Source organism: Lithobates pipiens, unplaced genomic scaffold, assembly GCF_037356315.1.
Source record: "Lithobates pipiens isolate NorthernLeopardFrog02 unplaced genomic scaffold, aLitPip1_a1.2 Scaffold_30, whole genome shotgun sequence".
NCBI lineage: Eukaryota > Metazoa > Chordata > Amphibia > Anura > Ranidae > Lithobates > Lithobates pipiens.
This window is the reverse complement of record NW_027507791.1, coordinates 55,884,461-55,907,084: the sequence shown is the minus strand read 5'-3', so window position 1 is coordinate 55,907,084 and position 22,624 is coordinate 55,884,461. Positions and strand designations below refer to the sequence as shown.

The following is a 22,624-nucleotide window of genomic DNA, read 5'->3' as shown; positions in this document are numbered from 1 at the left end:
TCCAGCCTGTGCACAGGTATGGAAGAGCAAGAGTTGAGGAAGTGCACAAATGGAATCTGCGCTAGTTGCACAGGACCCCATACCCTTACTGGGAGAGAGGCAGCGGTGATATGCTGGATGGGCAGATGTGGACAGGGCTCAGCATGTTCCTTCTAAATGCAAGCAACAGTAAAGGTGTACATTGACACGGGGACCCGAGCGTTACCTGGTGAACAGTTGTGGTTCAAGTGTACACAGTGGTCAGCACAAAAGTAAAGATACCCCATGTGTAAGGCAGTGACCCTATCCTAAGTACCTAGCTTAGCCCAGAGGAACTCACCCTGGGGGGGAGTAGGCCTCTCATGTGATCCTTGCTTGGTTCCCAACGAGGAGGGAAGCATGGAGAGAGCACCACCCGCCTATCCCGCCCTTACAAACGTATTCTCTGCAGCCTCCTTGCATACAGTATGTACTCTCTCAAGTGATGGCTGCATGTCATGGCTCAGGGCAGGACTCTTGATGGTGACAACAGTGAACCATGCCTGCACCTCAACACGGTTACTTGTAAGGCTCCCTCTGCCATAGGGAAGTATAGTGCCCTGCTGTTGGTGTCAGTGGGAGGAAAAGTGCCCTGCTGTTAGAGTCAGTGGGAGGACTAGTGCCCTATTGTTGGGGTCAGTGGTATGAATCGTGTCCCATTGTTGGGGTCAGTGGTAAAAATAGTGCCTCATTGTTGGGGTCAGTGGTAGGAATAGTGCCCCAGTGTTGGGATCAGTGTGAGGAAAAGTGCCCTGCTATTGGCGTCAGTGGGAGGACTAGTACCCTATTGTTGGGGTCGGTGGTAGGAACAGTGCCCCATTGTTGGGGTCGGTTGTAGAAATAGTGCCCCATTGCTGGGGTCAGTGGTGCAAATAGTGCCCCATTGTTGGGGTCAGTGGTAGGAATAGTGCCCCATTGTTGGGGTCAGTAGTACGGATAGTGGCACAGTGTTGGGATCAATGGTAGGAATAGTGCCCCAGTGTTGGGGTCAGTGGTAGCAATAGTGCCTTGTGTCAGTGGGAGGAACAGTGCCCCATTGGCCCCCGGCCACAGATGGAGACGAGTGGCCTATGCGAACGACACTGGAGGGTCGGGAAGAAATCAATACTGTTAAAAAGGTTCTTAAACAAAAAGAGACAACAAAAAAAAAAACCCTGATAACTGTGCAGCGGAGTGGGGGCGGGATGGAAAGGAGGAAACTTGTCAGGAAGGGTGAAGTTCCGCTTTAAGCTGGGTACACTAGTAGAATTGTGTTCAACATTTTTTGTTGTAAGAATGTTCAAGAATGTCCAATCATTTTTTTTATGCATTAGTGGGGTCAAAACGACGTTTGTTTTCAACCACGTTGGTGATAACATTTGAAGGAGCAAGATGGAATATTTTTCTTGAATGTATGAATTTTGGAACGTGTATATCAGGGTCTCAAACTGGCAGACCTCCAGCTGTTGCAAAACTAAAAGTTCCACCATGCCTCAGCCTGTGGCAGTCATGCTTGAAACTGTCAGCCTTGCAATGCCTCATGGGACTTGTAGTTTTGCAACAGCTGGAGGGCCACCAGTTTGAGACCCCTGGTGTATATGGTTTTCGTAAACTCCATTCATTCCAAAATCGAACGTTAAAAGCAAATGAAAACTTGAACTACTTTTGAACGACATTTGAGTGTACTTAGAATTTTCATACAAATTTGCTTTTGAAATTCTGCTAGCGTATACCCAGCCTTCATGTAATGGTGGGTCATGGACACTGGTGGAGGGGAAAAAAGGTAAGTGTCTCAGAGTGCCAATATTAGCACCAAATTTTTAAATTCCCTCATCGATACAGAAAGGTTCCTTTTTCCTGAAAAGAGCACATTTACGGCGTGGAAACATTTACTATTCCAGATTGAAAAGGGTACAAACTGAGGCAAATACTCCAAAATTAATAACTGATAGTGTATTTAATAATTAGCCAGATCAACCAGCAAAATAAACAATATTTTGCCGCCAGGTTACCAAAAAAAAAAAAAAATCCACAATTCACACACCAAAAAAATATCTTACAAACATATTTATATGATGACAAAGCAAGGAAAAACGGTGGGACGGATGGGTTAAAATATACAGGTCATGTCATGAAAAAAGCAGGCAGTAGGTTTATCTCAAATGCCCATTCTCCTCATTTTCTTTTATAAATAGTCTTTTGTCAAATGTCCCAATGGGGGATTAAGTGGCCAAGGCTGATTCAGTGCTTTATGTCATAAGATTGCAGTGCTAGCCAGTCTTTTTTACACGAAATAGCAAATTCACAAGTGTCAACTCATTACAAATAATTGCAGTCCTTATCGGCTCTCCTTTTGTCAAGGTCTACAGGTGGATTCTTTTGCTCCTCACCCTTCTACATACATGTATTGAAAAGTCTTGCAAACTCCCGTAGAAAAGTGCATGTACTCTTGTCGGAAACGCTTGCTGGATCGTGGCAAAATTTTTATAAGTATTTACCACTCGAAAACACGAGCAGAAGACCATGCTCATTCAGATTTGATTTGACACTTTGATGGCCTTCACCCATACGGCTTTCTGAAGATGGAAGCAAAGACCATCAACTGGACCCTTCAACCTTCACAGCAGATATGAAAATGCAGTTTCATAAAAAAAAAAAAAATCCATAACCCATGAAAAATGAAATGTTCATCAAGTTGAGTGTCCCACTGGTCAAGAAGATAACACTCAGTGTATGACTTGGCCTTCAGTCCTGCTTTGACTTGTGACTGCTATTCTTGACTGCCGTGGAAAGTTTTAAGGGTGAACACGCCTCTTTACCAAATCTGAAAGGTTGAAAAGACCCTTATTACTGCATAGGCATGTACGGCCAGTTAAAGCTTGACCCAGAAAGAAGCATGTCCCGAATCAAAGTCTCAATTGGCGTTTTTCCTACTAGACGTACAAAGAAGAGCTGCTCTATGACTGGTGCTGAGACGATTCGTAAGGAAGGAAGGCGGAGCAGAAGACGACCAAAGCGGGTCGGTTGGTTGGGATACTGGTTTCGGACATACTCCTCTAGAGCACATTGGGATTTCTCCTGAATGCTTTCAACGTGACCGATATCAGACAGTCCTACTGCATCTACAAGACAACAAGACACAAGTTACATACATTTTACACCTATGCATGTTCAGTAATAAAAACTGTGAAGTATTAAAAACAAATACATTTTATTAAGGTTTTTAACAGTCTACAGGGGTTGTTCTATTCAGTGCCATTCTGCACATAGCACTCAACATTCTTGGAGTTTAGAGGAAAAAGAGCTTTAACCTCCACATATGGATAGGATTCTTTACAGCAGTGGTCTCCAAACTGTGGCCTGCGGGTAGGGTGCAGCCCTTTGCTTGCCTTTATCTGGCCCTTGAGACACTATTCCTCCCTCTGACACCAATGACGGGGATCTATTCCTTCCACTGGCACCAAAGATGGGACACTATTCTTCCCACTTACACCAACAATGGGACATTACTCCTCCCACTGATGCTAATGATGGGGCACTATTCCTGCCACTGATACCAATGAAGGGGCACTATTCCTCCCACTGATACTATTGATGGGGAACCATTCCTTCCACTGATCCCAATGATGGGGCACTATTTCTTCCACTGATCCCAATGATGGGGCACGATTCCTCCCACTGATACCAATGAAGGGGCACTATTCCTCACTGATACTAATGATGGGTAACTATTCCTCCCAATGATACCAACAATGGGGCACTATTCCTCCCACTCCCACCAATAATGGGGCACTATCCCTCCCATTGATACTAATGATGGGGAATTATTCCTCCTACTGATACTAATGATGGGGTACTATTCCTCCCACTCACACCAACAATGGGGCACTATTCTTCCCATTGACACCAAGGATGCTACACAATATCCATCCAACTGATACCAATGACTGGGCACTATTCCTCCCATGTACAACAACAATGGACAACTATTCCTCCCACTAATATCAATGACAGGGCACCATTCCGCCCACTGACACCAACAATGGGGGCACTATTCCTCCCACTAATACCAATGATTGGGCACTTTTCCTTCTCATCCTGACTACAGGGGTGCTATGCAATGTTTTTATTCCCACTGTCCACAGTCCGCTCCCCCCTAAAGTCTGAAGGACAGTCAACTGGACAATTGTTTAGAAAGTTTGGAGACCCCTGCTTTACAGTAAGAGCTTTGAAATTGTGGAATAGAATTCTCTAGGAGCTTCAAAAAAGAGCTGGATATTTTGTCTAAATGTACAAAATTATAACTGGCTACATATACTTATAAGAAATAACACCATTGGCTGTTGATCCAGGGAGTATGCAATTGTCGTAAAATATTTTTTTCACTGTTGTTCCCCTGGGGCCACTCTTCTTAAGGGTTTTTTTTTGCCTTCCTTTTGATTTACTGTAGATTTAGGGTTCTGAGGATGAAGGTTTTTTCATAGTTTGTAAGGTTGAATAAAGACACCAGTCCATCCAGTTCAACCTGAGTGAGTATCTACAATTGTCCCTATCCCTGTACATTGCACACTCACATCAGTCCCTACCCTCAAAGAGCCCACAATCCAAGGTCCCCATTCATATACTAGGGCCAATTTTTTGGACAGAAGCCAATTAACCTACCTGCATGTCTTTGGTGTGTGGGAGGAAACCAGAGTAAACCCACGCAGGCACAGGGAGAACATGCAAACTCCAGGCAGGTAGTGTCGTGGTTGGGATTTGAACCAGCGACCCTTCTTACTGCTAGGTGAGAGTGCTAACCACTACACCACTGTGCTGCCCTGATTTAATTTGTCTTTTGGTTGAACTCAATGGATAACAGTCTTTTTTTCAACTTGACTGTGTAACTACGTGAGATAATTTGGCCCTTGGACAGTTGCCACCACACAAATGTTCCCTTGTAGATATTTCTCTTCACCTCCTATTCTGTGGATATCTGTCAACATTTAGAGTTCTTCTTTTTGTCCCTTGGACAGGATAGGAAGGTGAATCACCCCAACGTGGACACTGGCAGTAATTAAAACCTGACAGAAGTTGTAATCTTTCCCAATCATTTGGTTGCATGTATAACCAATAGAGGTTATTATTTAGACCTCCTGCTTGCTTGTAGGCCCAGAATCCATCACCACTTCTCTAGTGCATGGTGTTCATGGAGATCTACTTTATTAGATCTATGTAGGACCAACATAGTATTGTTTTCTGCTTTCAGAGTAAATCATCAACAGGCGGTTGAATCACAGCCCCCCCGCTAGAACACTCTAATCAGCGCTCTCCGGCTGCTGGTTTTCCAGCATGCTCGTCCGACAGAAGCAGGCCAAATGTCTGGCTTCTGTAGGACCGGCTGCCTTACACACCGGGCGAGTGTCGCCCGGCATTCGGGCCTGATGTGTATGGGGCTTTAGCTAGAGGTGCTAAGTTATTACCCACTCACTGTAACTACTGGCAGTAACTACTGAATTCCTAAGTCATTGTCCTGCTTGGTATGTTACAAGTCAGCACTGGTTTGGTTCACACAGTCTACACAAGGCCTTCTGTCCTTGGTACAAAGATTACACCTTAAGCCCTTTAGAGGGAAGGAATGCATTACACCCTAGTTGCTATCTCTGCAGTATGGTACGGTAACATAATAATTAACACAAGCAGGTGGAGGGCCTGCGTCATATATGTTTATTAATCGACTCCTGCCCTTAGAGTAGGTCTTAAGACAGCCACGAGGGGACAGCGATGTTGACAGACGGCTAATCAGAGTTTCCACAAAGCTGGTGTTGACTGAGCAAAGACTCTAAACTGAGTCTCACCTCACACTTTAAACCTTGTTCATCAGCACCCTTCAGTAAGATCACAGGGACGTAATAGCTTGCAAGTAAATAACTGCTACGATAATGGATATTGTTATTCTGAAGCAGCTAACACTTCAGTACTGGGTGGGTGTTGGTGGGCTTAAGCCTCAAACGTCTTCTTTTAGCATTCAGGTACTCTAGCAGAGAGTTGGCAGATTTCAGAGAGCTGGTCTTGAGCCCCAAGGGCCCTTTCACATGGAGCTGCTCTGCTTCGTTCAGCAAGGGATCCATGAACAGACCCCCTGCTGAATCAGAGCTGAACGGGAGGAAAGTCAGTTTTTCAAACAGTTTACAGGGATGGCCCCCGTGATGGCGATATGGGTGGCTGAATGTTGTGTCCGTGAACATGAAACTACCTCTGATTTCTCACGTTTAGGTTCGGAAAAAGAGAACAGAACGCAGTCCTTTTCTTTTCTTTTTTTTTCTCAGACCTAGACAGACTTGGTGGTAGGTGAGTGCAAATGGACACAAGTTACAACAGCCTGCCCCTAGACCCAGATGAAGCTTCCGATCAGGTCTGCCAAAAAAACGCCTAGAAAATTGACAGGTGGACCTGATCGGAAAGCCTGTGTGAAAGGGCTTGATAAGGTGATGTATAGTTGGTGAATTTCAGAGACCTTGTCTTGAGCCCCAAGGGCCATTTCACACTGAGCTGATCTGCTCCATTCAGCAGGGCATCCATATGAAGATCCCCTGCTAAATCAGAGCTGAACTGGACGAATGTCAGTTTTTTGGACAGGAGACAGAGGCGGACCCATGATGGCTTTATGGGGGACCCGTGATGGCTTTATGGGTGACCCGATATTGTGTCCATTTACATCAGTCTACCTTGGTGTAAATGGACACAAGTTGGAAAATAGACCCACATGGAGCTTCTGACAAGTCTGCCTGGAAAATGCCTGAAAAATGGACAGGTGGACCTGATTAGAAAGTACACGTGAAAGGGCTTAAAGAGGAAGTAAACCCTGATGAGTTTACTTCCTCTTTCATTCCCTGTAAAGGCAAAGCATAATGGACTACTATGCATCGCATAGTAGTCCATTATGTGTCACTTACCTGACACAGGAGCCAGCGAAGTCACCGCTGTCCCCTGTAGTTCTGAGTGTCCATCTTCTTGGTGGGTCTCCGTGGCTCTCGCTGCTCCAGCGCTGTGATTCGCCGGAGCAGCGATGATGTCACTCCCGCGCATGCGCACGGGAGCCGAGACTCGCGGCATTGCCGTCATCGACGATGACCCGCTCAGTGCACCTGCGCGCCGCTGTCTACGGCGCATGCGCCGTAGATAGCGGTGCCCGTCTTCGGGCAAATATCTCCTAAACCGTATAGGTTTGGGAGATATTTCTTGGACCTACAGGTAAGCCTTAATCTAGGCTTACCTGTAGGTCAAAGTGGTTTGTAAGGGTTTACAACCACTTTAATAAGCTGATGCATTGTTGGTGAATTTCAGAGAGCTGGCCTTGAGCCCCAATGGTCCTTTTACACAAAGCTGCTCCATAAGTAGATCCCCTGTTGAATCAGAGCTGAACTGGACCAATGTCAGTTTTTTGGACAGCAGACAGGGGTGGACCTGTGATTGTTCTATGGTTGGCCGAATGTTGTGTTTGTTTACATCAGGCTACCTCTGATCCACTATGTTTAGGTCTAGAAAAACGGAAAAGGATACAGTCCTTTTCCATTTTTTTTTCTGGAGCTGGATGGACTCTGAAGTAGGCAGGTGTAAATGGAAACAAATTACATCAGACTGCCTATAGACCCACGTGAAGCTTCAGGTCCACCTGAAAAAAACAGATAGTGGACCTGATGTGAAAGAGCCTCAATGATTGATAAGCTGATGTATTGTAATGTTATACAGGCCAACAAGGTGGGCAGGATGAACATAAAATATACCTAAACCTTGATTTTTGGATAGAGTAGGGAATAATAACGTTTTTTTGGGCTGTTTTGCTTTGCTTCCTGTTCCGAGGACACAATAGGAAGTGAGGCATCTTTCCAATGTAATAGTAAATCCTCTCTTAGACAAGTGTCATCAAAATAGATATCTCTATTGGAAGATTTTCCTTCACCAACTGTTCCAGTGACATCTATAATTTTGGATTTCCCACCACTTCCATTGTCCCCAGGACACAAAATAAAAAAAAAGGTTTGGGTTTAGATAAAATTTTAATACGCTGACCAGGAGCTCTAAGCCCTTGTACACACGGTCGGACATTCTGACAAGCAAATCCGACAAAGATCGGACAAAGTTGTCGGGAAATCCGATTGTACATAACGTGATGACGTTATTTCGTTACGACAGGACTACGTTCAGGCTAGTAGCCAATAGCTTTGGTCTAGGAATTTGATCTGAGCATGCGTGGCACTTTGTCCGTCAGTGTAGGCTACACATGATCGGAGTATGTCCGATCGGAGCATTTTGTCTGAAAATTTTACGAACGAGTTGGAAAACTTGGTCCGTCGGATATTCCGACGGAAACAGTCCGATGTAGACCACACACAGTCGGATTATCCGACAAAGCGGTCCGATAGGACACATTCAGTCGGAATCTCCGACCGTGTGTACAAGGGCTAAGAAGTGTTAAATATGTAAATATTCTGAATTATTTAAGGGAGTGATTTAAAAAGCAGTGCTATAGCTTTATAGATTGATTTATAAATCACGCTTGAAACTCAGTCAATATGCATGATATGTGATATCACAGCTCTATGAATAAGGCATTCTGTTTTTCATACTGATAATATGTACAGTAAAACAGAATAACAAATCTATATGGGAATTAAAAGAAAAAATATTTGTAATACTTAAGCTAGTCTATGACCTACAAAAAAACTACCTGGAATAAAAGAAAGTTGATAAGGTTAGATAAGAAAGCTATAGGCATAATAATATGTAAAAAGAGAGAAGTTAAATTGTGCAAAGCTAAGTGAGTGCAAAGTATATAGGGTCTAAAATGATATACAAATATAGGCCCTGTAAATGATAAATCAGTAAACAGAACTACAGAGGACAAAATCAAATTTGACCACTTTAGCTTATTATGAATTTTTTTTTTTAACTCTGATTTACTCTGATGAAGAGGGGACCTCCCTCGAAACGTGTAAGCCAATTTGATCCAGATGGCATTTTCCAGAGACAGGGAGCATATGCAGTGGATTGACCTACATTGTCTTTGGTTGTTTTTGATGCGCTTGTGACATATAGCTGTTTGTCAGTATACATCCATCTTGCTTTTTATTAATAAAAAGTTTATGAAGGTATTGTGTTAGGCTTGTGCACCCTCTTTTTGTGCTTTTCTAGTGCAATTTTTTTTCAGGGTGGAAAAATGTAGCTAGCTTTCCCTATGTAATATTCATTATTTAACACAAAATGCAGTTGTTCCCAGAATATATTGTACTTTACCAGACACAGAGTACATTTATGTGTTCTAAAGGAACTTAGTTCCCCCATGAATAGCTTACTGATCCTATTTTCTAAGACTTATTTTTACGCAAGTCAGTTCCACAAGATTAATGTGTGACTGGTGTCGTGCCCTATATATTAGAAGGGTAATATTCTGGAAATGAGAAAGTATAGATTTGAATAGCCGGCTGGAATAGTGTAGCTACTAAGGTTCTCTAACAAACCTCAGAGGGCTTCACAGAACAGCTCTATACTGAGATTAAATTACATGCAGGTGCACTCTATTTACTAACTAGGTGACTTCTGAAGGCACTTGGTTCCACTAGATTTTAGTTAGGGGTATCAGAGTAAAATGGGCTGAATACAAATGTACGCCACACTTTTCACATATTTGTAAAAAAGCTTGAAAACCATTTATCATTTTCCTTCCACTTCACAATTATGTGCCACTTTGCATTGGTCTTTTACAAAAATTCCCAATATAATACATTTATATTTTTGGTAGTAACATGAGAAAATGTGAAAAATTTCAAGGAGTATGAATACTTTTTCAAGGCACTGTATGACTCGTGTCCTGCCTTTATATTAAAAGGGTAATATTCTGGAAATAAGAAACTATAAACTTAAATAGCGGAACTAATTTCTGTAAGTTGTACGTTGTGTAATGATAATATGCAAAAAATATATTTTGGGGTATATTCCAATAAAAAGGATGATGTAGTACGTAACAATTTATTTTCTCTAGATAATGGAAGCGCTCTTGATTTGGTATATGTGGATTATGGGAAAAGCATTCAGTCCTGGGTCTCATAATAACTTGGTGCAGACATGGAAGAGTACAAAATAAACTAAGGAGCAAATACGAAAAGGGGAGCTGAGTGCATCTCTGTGTTCTAAAGGAACTTAGTTCACCAATGAATAGCTTACTAATCATACTTTCTAAGACTGACTTTTAAGCAATCAGTTCCACAAAACTAATGTAAAATTGGTGTCTTAACTTCATATAAGAATTGTAATATTCTGGAGATGGGGGTATATTCCAATAAGGGGTGCAGCATCAGATCAGGAGTGATGCAATATGTAACAATCCATTTTCTAAATAATGGAAGAGCTCTTGATTTGGTATATCTGGATTATGAGAAAGGCATGCAGTCCTGGTTCTCATAATAACTTGGTGCAAGAGTGGAAGAGTACAAAATAAACTAAAGAGCAAATAAGAAAAGGGAAGCTGATTACATCTCTGTGTTCTAAAGGAACTTAGTTCCCCACTGAATAGCTTATTAATACAATGTTCTAAGACAAGTAACCTACACAAGATTAATGTATGATTTCTGTCTTGCCTTTATATCAGAAGGGTAATATTCTGGAACTGAGAAACTATATACTTGAATAGCTGGCCTAATTTCTGTAGGGTTTACACTCTGTATGGATAAATGTAAAATATATATATGGGGTATATTCCAATAAAAGGTGCAGCGTCAGATTACGAATAATGCAGTATGTAACATTTTCTTTTCTCTAGATAATGGAAGCGCTCTTGATTTGGCATATCTGGATTATGAGAAAATCAGGCAGGCCTGGTTCTCGTAATAACTTGGTGCAGGCATGGAAGAGTACAAAATAAACTAAAGAGCAAATAAGAAAAGGGGAGCTGATTACATCTCTGTGTTCTAAAGGAACTACGTTTACCAAGACTGACTTTTAAGCAAGCCAGTTCCACAAGACCAATGTAAGAATTGTTTGTTCTGCCTTTATATAAGAAGGATAATATGAAATGAAAATGAAAGAAATGAGACACTATAGACTTGTATAGCCGGTCTAATTTCTGTAGGGTGTACATTATGTAAGGATAACATGCAAAAAATATATTTGTGGATATATTCCAATAAAAGGTGCAGCATCAGATCAGGAATGATGCAATATATAACAACTAGTTTTCTAGGTAATGGAAACAATCTATCTGGATTATGAGAAAAGCATGCTGTAATGGTTTCAATAATAACTTGGTGCAGACGTGGAAGAGTACAAAATAAACTAAAAAGCAAATAATAAAAGGGGAGCTGATTACATCTCTGGGTTCTAAAGGAACTAAGTTCACTGATCCTATTTTCTAAGACTTACTATTAAGCAAATCAGTTCCACAACACTAATGTATGACTGGAGTCTTGACTTTATAAGGGTAATATTCTGGAAATGAGAAACTATAGACTTGTATAGCCGGTCTAATTTTTGTAGGGTGTACATTATGTAAGGATAATATGCAAAAAATATATTTTTGGACATATCCCAATAAAAGATCAGGAATAATGAGTCAGATCAGGAATAATGCAATATATAACAACTAGTTTCTAGGTAATGGAAACACTCTATCTGGATTATGAGAAAAGCATGATCTAATGGTTCCAACAATAACTTGGTGCAGACATGGACAAGTACAAAATAAACTAAAAAGCAGATAATAAAAGGGGAGCTGATTACATCTCTGGGTTCTAAAGGAACTAAGTTCACTGATCCTATTTTCTAAGACTTACTATTAAGCAAATCAGTTCCACAACACTAATGTCTGACTGGAGTCTTGTCTTTATAAGGGTAATATTCTGGAAATGAGAAACTATAGACTTGTATAGCCGTCCTAATTTCTGTAGGGTATACAATCTGCAACATGCAGTACTGGCTCTTATAGTAACTTGGTGCAGATGTAGAAGAGTACAAAATAAATTAAAAATTTAAAGAAGAAAAGGGGAGCTGTATGTTTATTTAACTAAGGAAATGGGTAACAGGCAGAAGTGTAGGGGTTCAATTATGTGCCCAGCTATTTTAAATATTTTTATGAATAATTGGAACTGAAAGTTCTGTATTTATTTATTTATTTTATAAAGCAAAGCCATGTAGAATTATTAAACTTTAGAAGGATAATAAGATGTTTCAAAATGAACAACATGGCAAAATGTGGAGTGAAACGACAGATGAAATTTAATGTTGACAAATGTAAGGTTAAGCCCTTTGGCTGTGTGTTCAATGTCCCCTTTACATTTAATGGAGCATAGCAAAGATAAACAGCTGGAAAAGGACTTTGGAATAATGGTTAACAGCAAGCTATGTGGAAGCACCCAAAGCTAAGCAGCAGCTACTAAAACAAATAAAATCTAGGATTCTATAAAATGGGTATTAATCACTTGTAAGGCCAATCTTGATTATGGATACAGATTGAAACACTATACCATACTATATATAAGGACATAGGAGATAGGAGGTACATTAGATGCATATGAAGGGACCACCAGTATAGGAATTATCTTTTAATGGAAAGATTGGTTAAAAATCGTGATGCCTAAATACATGTAAAAATTGGCATTCTAAATTTTGTATACAAAGAAATGGTCTTTCTTTGTTTAGAAAAATGTACACAAAGAATCTGAATTTTAATTGCTAAAATGAGGATGCACGCTTTTCTTCATTAAAAAAAAACAAACAAAAAAAAAGCAAAGCAAAAAGAAAAAAATAATGTCTTAAAAAAAACACACACAAATACATTTATGCATAGGTTTATATTTTGTAACGAAAATGTTATGATTAAACGATTATTATGTTAATATTAATTAGTAAATAAATTATTAATAATGAATGAATAATTTATTAATATTTATTAAAACACATTTTTATTGGACTTCGGTAAGTAGCCTATAGCATACTTATATTAAATTATTATTAGAATATTAGAAAAATCTTTGAATTGAGATGTATTTTAGGATAGTATATTCAAAGTAATTTATTATTAAGTACCTAAGTATTAGGAAAATATTTTAGTTGGGTTTCAGTAAATAGAACATCACTTAATTAATTAATTAATTAATTAATTAATAATAATTAATAAATTATTAATTATTAAAACATATTTTAATTGGACCTAAGTAGGTAGCATATAGCCTACTTAAATTAAATTATTACTAAAGTATTAGAACAATATTATAACTATTATTATATAATTATTAATGTATTAGGAAAATATTATAGTTGGGCTTCAGTACAGGCATTTGAGCTTCCAGGTTGTATTACCAAAGCTTAATTGAACAAGCTGGGGTTAGAAGCTCATTGGTTTCTATGCAGAAGTGAGCCTGATTTTGCACTTTCCAGCTTTAGTAAATAAACCCCATTGTGTACTTAAAAGTGGGGTATGCCTGTAAATAGTTCATAGCTTAATTAATTATTAATAATTAATTAACGGTGTATTATTATTTATTAAAACACATTTTAATTAGACTTCAATAAGCATACTTAAATCATTATTAAAGCATTAGAATAATATTTTAATTGGGATTTATTGTGATAGCATGCTCAGATTAATTTAATATTAAATACCCATTAAAATATTAGGAAAATATTTTAGTTGGGTTTCAGTAAATAGTACATAGCTTAATGAATCACTAATAATTAAGGAATGATAAATTATTATTTATTAAAACATATTTTAATTGGACTTCAGTAAGCAGCATATAGAATACATAAATGATTAATAAAGTATTAGAAAAAATATGCGAATTGGGATAGCATACTGAAATTAAATTATTATTAAATAATTATTAAAGTATTAGAAAAATATTTGAATTGGGTTTCAGTAAATAGTACATAGCTTAATTTATTATTATTAATTAATTCATGATTAATTACTAAAACATATTTTAATTGGACTTTAGTAAGAAGCATATAGTATACTTATATTTAAAAAAATATATATTACAGTATTAGAAAAACATTTTAATTGGGATTTATTGGGATGGCATAATAAAAGTTATTATTAAACAAATATTAAAGTATTAGAAAAATATTTTACTTGGGCTTCAGTAAATAGTATTTTTGTGGAGGAATTAGAAAATTTTGAAGTTGTCTGTAGCAACTGGATGCTTGACAGTTTCCTAAACTTTTATTACCCTGGTATTGAACATAAACGCACATTAAACATATACACAATTAAAGACAAATGATAAAATTTCCAAGATGTATTAAAAAATAAAAACACTACCTAAGCCATCGGCTCTTTTCTAAATGCAAAGGAGGAGACTTGTGGTCATGTCAGCCTGCTAAAAATATTAAACATGAAAAAAAAAAAAAAAATTCTTTCCTTTTCTAAAAATAATTTTTAAAAAAATCTGGAAAGGAGAAATAAGACTCTGTTGGACGTGCCCAGATGACAGCTTTGTATGTGTTGAAAAAGAAAATGGCTCTGTAAATAAAAATTTTCCAAGCTTGGCCTGGAGAATAGTTTACGCAGATGCTGGAGGCCTGACTGGAATGCCAACGTTCAGCACTTGTGTAAGGGGAGCAGGTGGGCACGACTGAATTAACAGAGACACCCATCAAGACTGAGCGGCTCAGCTGCGAGCCCTGAAGGTCAACTGGAAATGTCACCGGAGGCCCCCTGTATGGCTGCCTGACATTACATATCTGACCCGCCAGGCACCTCTCTCTGCCAGCGGCCTCCTTCATGCCATAAATCATCCCCGCAGATTGTTACCGCCTCGTCTCAGCTCTTGACACCAGTGTCTTAAACCTGACACAGGAGGGTTACTCTTCCCACCGTCACGCTTCGAAACATAGCACAAGGCTTCCATTGACATTTCCAAGTAAAGGCCTCAGATTAGCCACACTGGGCCTTTTGTTTACCGTGATAACACAATACCTTAATGCACATACCTATTCTTTTTTCTTTTTTAATCTAGAGTGGTCAAATCGCAAGGTAATTTACTGCGGCTGATAAACGCGGTCAACAATATTTGCTCTAGGGTTGGGAAGGTCAGAACAGGTGAAGAGCTTGGCGTGCCACCGGAGTGACTGCAGTTGTCACCAAGTGCAGTTGTTATTTCCCATAAGGCAGCTGGGGTAAAGTGACCCAGACATATGGAGATAGGTTGATGAGGCCCGAGGAGGATCTATTTACTAACATGGTAGAAAGGGCAAATGTTTTATGTGAGCGACAACCACCAAGAAGAGTTTCGGAAAGTAGAAAAGAAAGGCTGATATGTGAATGTTTGCAAAAGCTAGGTAGACACTATCAGTTTTTTTTCTGTTCAACCCAGCGGGCTGAACGAAAAAAAACTGAGGACCTTGAGAGGAGCTCACTGTACTAACTATCCGATGTTGGTACAGAACAAACCGGTCATCTAAGAGTGCCGATCGGCAGATGTTCTTCGGTCATGCCCCTTCAACAGAAGCTGGACATTTGACTGGCTTCTGTTGGACAGGCTACCGTACACACAAACCGGTTTCTGTTGAACTAGCCAATATTTGGCCCATGTGTACAAGATTTAAGGATTCATCAGTTTTTGCACTCATGTGTAAAATAGGAATTCTAGTTTAATGCTGTCAATTTTGGGGTAACTCTGGCAGAGGGTAGAGAAGTCACAGGACTCTCTTCAACTTGAGTAAGGCACAGCCATCACATCTCCCTCTAAAGGCAGCAGGATGATGGACTATAGGAGCATCAAGCAGATTCTGGTTTCATTCTGTTGGCAATCACCAGCCCCTTATGGGCAAGTTGCTTTTATTTCCATCCGGCAGGACATCAGAAACAACATGGGGCATGGGACCAAGCAGTGGCAGGGGATCAAAGGATCTCAGCAGGACACCACTGGATCCGCTAGGTGGGTGAGTATATAAGAGGAGCTGAACTCACCTCCCGGTAAGTGGGGTAAAGGAAGAAAAAAACAAGGGTGGGGTTGGATGAAGATCCGCTTTTAAGGAGTTTTAGGGGATTTTTTTTTTTAGAGTGTAGAAAGACCGAAAAATTTCCCCAGGATTTTATTATTGTCTATGATCACATTGGAAAGATTTTCATTTACTCCTTATCCCTGTAACCCCCATAGAAAAACTCAAGAGTGCACCGGTCATCGGGACAAAAAGGCACAGACAACAATAAAACATCTTCTGAAGTTCTAACCTTTCACTGATGTGTTTTTGTCTGTGTTCCTATTGAAGAGATTTCCCATTACTTCCTGATAGGCGCTCAAAAAGCAATAAAAAAACAGACATATGGTGACCACATTGGGAAGATTTTCCCGTACTCCTTGTCTCTGTGACCTCCCCATAGAAGAAATGGAGAGTGCATTGGTCATCAGGACAAGAAGACACAGACAGCAATAAAACACTGTCTGAAGGTCTAACCTGTTTAGTCTGTGTTCCTGTTGTTGAGATTTCCCATTACTTCCTGCCGTTAATAGGATCCGAGGTTAAAACCCTTTCCGAAAACAAAAACATTTTTTGGGCTGGGGCTAGGCTTTATGAGATGGTGCAGTGCACCTGGTTCAAAAAAAACTGCCATGATCAAGGCTCACAAAATATTTGAGTGGGCAAGATATGGAGGAAGTTGGCATAAAACAGTAGGTCAATGGGGACAAAAAGTTAAATCAAGCCCTGGGTGTACACTTCACATGTGTGAGAATACACTGAAAAGGTGCCAAGGTAACCGGCAATAATCCTGCTAAGAACCAAAATTCTCTATAGTCTCTGCATCTCAATTTATAGATATTTATCCAATTTTCTATTTGTGTTCTCTGCCAAGTCTGACTCTTTTTCTCCTGAAGCCTTCTTTCTGCCTACTAAAGGTCACCCCTATACATTCTACCATTGTTAGTCAGCTTCCTCAGGTAAGATGGCTCTATCTTGACCTTCATTGCCTTTGACCTACCCTAAACACATCCTTTTCCACCCTCACTCCTACTCTTGTAAACTCCAGCAATTCCAGAATCTCTGAGCTGGGAGGTGGTGGGAGTCAGGTGACGTGGTGACGTGGCTCATCTATCACTCTGTACTGTACAGTAACAGGATTAGCAAAATCATACCCACTCCATAACCATCACCCTCCTGTTTTTCAGCAAACCCAAAGTTAATTAACCAGGGTTCCTCCAGAGGTTGCTAGAGGTTCCTTCAGCAACAAGCAATTCCTGCCTCTCAGATAAGTTCCCTCCTATACCACTGATATTTTTTAGCTATCTGTATGGGGGTAATTCTTCTCGATGACCACAAGTGTAAGGAGAAATCCTCCTACTGACCATCACACTAACCTACCATGAGTTGTAGATATAGTCATTTTTAGTAGGGGTTCCTTGAGACCAGAAATTTATTTCAAGGGTTCCTCTGTGTTGGAAAGGTTGAGAAAGGCTAAGCTAACCTCTTGGAGATTGCCAAAAATTACAATTAAAAAATATTCTTGAGCCTCCTCTTACTCTTTGAAAATAAGTCCCACGTTCCGGGACTTGCTACCCCCACCTATAGTTAGAATTTACTTACCGTATATACTCGAGTATAAGCCGAGATTTTCAGCCTCTTTTTTGAGGCTGAAAGTGCCCCCCTCGGCTTATACTCGAGTCATCGCTGTCTGCCTGCTCGATCAGCGTGTCGAGCAGACAGACAGCGGACATTCTACCCTTCAAACGCCGCGCCTCCGCCTTCGCCTGTGATAGGCGGAACACTGAATTTCCCAGCAGCCTGTGTTCCGCCTATCACGGACATCGTCTCATCCTCGTACTACGGACGAGGATGAGACGATGTCCGTGATAGGCGGAACACAGGCTGCTGGGAAATTCAGTGTTCCGCCTATCACAGGCGAAGGCGGAGGCGCGGCTTTTGAATTTTAGAATGGCCGCCGAGGCGCCGACGAAGAGCGGCGATCCTGGCAAGGCACGGGACGGAGGCAAGGCAAGGCACGGCACGGGACGGGACGGAGGCAAGGCACGACACGGGACGGAGGCAAGGCACGGCACGGGACGGAGGCAAGGAGGCAAGGCACGGCACGGGATGGAGGCAAGGAGGCAAGGCACGGGACGGAGGCTCGGGACACAGGCTCGGGACACAGGTAGGCTGGACACACACACACACACACACACACACACACACACACACACACACACATGGACACACACACACAGGGATGGATGGATGGAGACACACACACACAGGGATGGATGGATACACACACACACAGGGATGGATGGATGGATGGAGACACACACACACAGGGATGGATGGATGGAGACAAACACACACAGGGATGGATGGATGGATGGAGACACACACACACAGGGATGGATGGATGGATGGACACACACACACACAGGGATGGATGGATGGATGGACACACACACACACAGGGATGGATGGATGGATGGACACACACACACACAGGGATGGATGGACGGACACACAGGGATGGACGGACACACAGGGATGGACGGACACACACACAGGGATGGACAGGCATGTCTCACCCTCGGCTTATACACGAGTCAATAAGTTTGCCAGTTTTTTTGGGGGTAAATTGGGGGCCTCGGCTTATATTCGGGTCGGCCTATACTCGAGTATATACGGTAGTTAAAATAATTAAGTGGTGCAATAAAGGCGCAGGACTTTTCATTGGACATTTGGGACTTGTATTACCTATTCGCAAATGAATTTATTGGATTCATTAGGGCAGACTTTTAAAATCTCAGTTTATATTAACAATATTTATTCGATTAGTGGCATAACATTATGAATTTTTATGACTCGGGCACAGACTTCAATGGATGAACTCATTTTTACTTGTTGGCAGTCACGATTTTGAATTCATTACTGTGCTAATCGCGTTGACAAATAAATGGCAATTTTGTAGGTTGTAAGTGCTTTGGGTCTTGAAGAACAAAAAGGAAAAAAACAAAGGAGAGTGTCTTTGTTGTACAACAACCAATCACATCATCCATTTTCCAATGGTAGAAGAAGAATGCTAGCTTCTGGTTGGTTTCAATGAGCAAATAAATTGGTGAAGACCACAGATTGGCATTGGAAGTTGAAGAGCATGTTGCTACAACAAAAAAGCTGTGATGTATGGACTTACTTTACATGACTATGGATAAAAAAACCTTTATGGATGGAATTTTTTCATTTTTTTAGGTAGCAGATACAACCATTCCTAAACATGTCTACTTACCAGGTGTAAATAATGCCACAGCTTTCAAGCAGGAGTACTCAGCAGAGTCAACATGAAGTGCCTTCAGCTTTTCTACTTGTTCCTGAAAGACCCGAATATGGTCCATGAAAGCCACCACTCTATCAGCAGACATGGGTGAGGCATGGAGCCCGGCCGCAGCCAGCAAGGGTGCCACGTGAAGAGGCATAGAACACTGGGCGGCATTGAGGACAAAGAGCTCACTCCACGTCATACGGAGAAGGGAGACCTGGTCGGAGAGCTGGAAGTCGGGAAAGAAAGGTATGTTCTTGGCCCACTCGATGGCACTGAAGAGCAAGCGGGCTGCCAACTCACAGATGTTCTCAATGCCCATGATATTGTTGGGCTGCAGGCACTGGGCTCCATAGCGGGATGTTGGGTATGGCTCTGCCCGTAGGAGCAAGGAAATAAATCCTGTTAAGTACGAATGACCGTTGTAAGGGTCAACGTTGTTCAATGCATACTGGCCTGGGCTGGTCTGGGGATGAGACATTCGTCCACGTTGAACTGCTGTGAAGGAAAAAAAAGAAAGTATCACTATTCGAGTCTGGAAGGACAAAAACAAAACAAAAACAACATAAATTTTGTAATGACAATACACTGTTCTATTAGCTGGCATGTATCATTGGTCAAAAATACGCTTGGATTTCTGTTCTCTCTCTCTCCTCCAATTAGAAGGCTCCATTGGTTAGATCAGTGGTCTCCAAACCATGCAGCTCTTTGCGTGCCTTTATCTAGCCCTTGGGGCACTATTCCTCCCACTGATACACTGCTCTGTTAACTGACAATGTCAATGGGGCACAATTTCTCCCACTGACACCAACAATGGTGTGTTATTCCTCCCAATGAGGCCAACGCTGGGGCACTATTCCTCCAACTAATACCAAATGTGGTGATGGTTACTCCCAGTGATGCCAGGAAAATTTCCACTCATGCTGGCCACAGTCCGTCTCCCACACAGGCTTACGGACAATAAATTGACCCTTTGTTTAGAAAGTTTGGAGACCCCTGGGTCCGATTAAAAGCACTGGGCATTGCAGTAAAGCCTGATTGGTTTATAAAGTTTTTCCACTCCCTCTAATAGTCTGAGTGGTGCTATGCGGCACAGTGGTGTAGTGGTTAGCACTCTCACCTAGCAGTAAAAAAAGGGTCACTGGTTCAAATCTCAACCACGACACTACCTGCCTGGAGTTTGCATGTTCTCCCTGTGCCTGCGTGGGTTTCCTCTGGGTACTCTGGTTTCCTCCCATACTCCAAAGACATGCAGGTAGGTTAATTGGCTTCTTTCCAAAATTGGCCCTAGTATATGAATGGGGACCTTCGCTTGTGGGCTCCTTGAGGGTAGGGACCAATGTGAGTGTGCAATGGATAGGGACAACTGTAGACACTCACTCAGGTTGAACTGGATGAACCTTACTAACTAACTATGCCAATGACTACAGAAGTCTGGCACATAACACCGGCAATTCAAAAAATAGATTTTGTTACACATAAACTCCTGATAGATATTATTAATAAATCATACATTTTTTTTTCTGTTAATGCATCAAGTGTTAGTACCTAAATTTGGTCTAATATGAACCTCTTCAGCAATCCCTTGTGAAGAGGGAGGGGCAATGCTGGGAGCCAATGAGGTCATAATAAGAGGGGAGAGTTAGGTGAGCAGAAAGATGACTTCTTCAGTCTCCTGCTGCCTTTTTACTGCCCAATCAGCAGGAAGGGAGGGAAGCGATGACACCACCATATTCTTAACTGTAACAGTATAAGTGGTGTCAGGGCTCTGCTGTGTGAGGAGGCTGTGTAAATATGAGGACTGGATGGACAGTAATAAAACTCCTTTGGCAGGTAAAACAGCTTCTACATATATATTTTGTCTGTACATTTAAATATTTGCCTGGAGTTTAGCTTTAATCATTTTCAAATTATCCCATTAACTATATTAAAGCAGAACTTCATTCAAAAATTTAAGTATGGTTGGTCTGCTCCCAGGCTTAACATGCGTTTTTGATGCATTTTGCATTTTTTGTTGGAGGTGTCTGTTGCCATATAAGAAAACACACCAAAAAGGCGACCTGCTGCAGGTAAAAAAGTCCCTGACCCTTTTTAAAAAATACCCACTGGGTAAAAATGCACAGGTGTGAACGTGAGCCATAGGAAATCACGTTAAATGGACTCTAGTGCGTTTCTGCAAATCTGAAAACGCAGCGCAAAACGCATAGGTCAACGCAAGCGCATGTTCCCGCAAGCATACAAACAGCGATCATCCCACACATGTGAGGTATCACTGCGAACGTCGGATCATGGGCAGTAATTCTAGCACTAGACCTCCCCTGTATATCTAATGTCGTAACCTGTAAAGGCTTTTAGATCCTCGCCTAGGAACATTAAGTTGTTTGTCGCCGCTGCAGGGGCGTGTACAATTTTAACGCATGACATGTTTGGTATCTATTTACTTGGCGTAACATCATCTTTCACACGAAACAAAAAAATTACGTATTGTGTTTTGTTTTGTTTTTTGCTTTAAAAAGGATAAAAAAAAAAAGTATTCCTAAAAAAATTGCTTGTGACATAAAAAATTGCAACACCCACCAATTTATTCTCTAGGGCATCTGCTTTAAAAAATATATAATGTTTGGTGGTTCTAGGAAGAGAAAAAAAAAGATTGTTAGATGTGAAAAAAAAAAGTGCCAGAAAAAGCCTGGTCCTTAAAGTGGGAATAAACTCCCATGCATGATTTGTACCTATAGGTAAGCCTAGAATAAGGCTTACCTATAGGTGTTGTAAATATTTCCTAAATGTGCCCCGTCACCCAGTGGTGACGTCACAACGCATGTGCTCTAAAGGAGCAGCCACCCAGTCCCGTCCCGTAAACGCATGCATTGGGAGTGACGCTATTGTGGCTCCGCCCACTCACACAGCCAAAGTCTACGAATCCTAAAGGAAGACTGGGTAAAGATGGAAGTCGTGTCAGCTCGCCGCTGGAGGGCTTCATTCTAAGGTAAGTTTCACATAATGTGATAGTATGTGATGTATACTAGCACATTATAACTTTGCCTTGCAGGTTAAAAAAAATAAAACTCGCTGGTTTACTACTACTTCAACTATTTCAAGAAGATTTGTCTGCTTAATGACCAGGCCATATTTTGCCATTCGGCACTGCGTCGTTTTAACTGACAATTGCGCGGTCGTGCAACATCGTAAAGTCCAAACAAAATTATCGTCCTTTTTTCCCACAAATAGAGATTGCTTTTGGTGGTATTTGATCACCTCTGCGTTTTTTATTTTTTGCGCTATAAAGAAAAAAAGAGCGACAATTTTGGAAAAAAAAACACAATATTTTGTACTTTTTGCTATAATAAATATCATCATTAAAAA

At 41.0% G+C, this 22,624-nt stretch overlaps 1 protein-coding gene across 2 annotated transcripts in view; it reads right to left on the bottom strand.

Annotated features, from left to right (window-relative positions):
* Window positions 1–1,935: 1,935 nt before the first annotated feature.
* Window positions 1,936–22,624, bottom strand: part of LOC143942855 (nuclear receptor subfamily 2 group F member 5-like) — a 62,946-nt gene continuing 42,257 nt past the window's right edge. Inside the window, exons 3-4 of one of the 2 annotated variants that reach the window (XM_077464256.1) lie at window positions 19,232–19,759; window positions 1,936–3,119 (exon numbers count right to left, since the gene is read on the bottom strand). In XM_077464256.1, the coding sequence (XP_077320382.1) occupies window positions 2,845–3,119; window positions 19,232–19,759 (803 nt within the window). In that variant the 3' untranslated portion in view covers window positions 1,936–2,844. The remainder of the gene's footprint in view (window positions 3,120–19,231; window positions 19,760–22,624) is intronic. The other variant, XM_077464257.1, reaches the window with a different exon arrangement.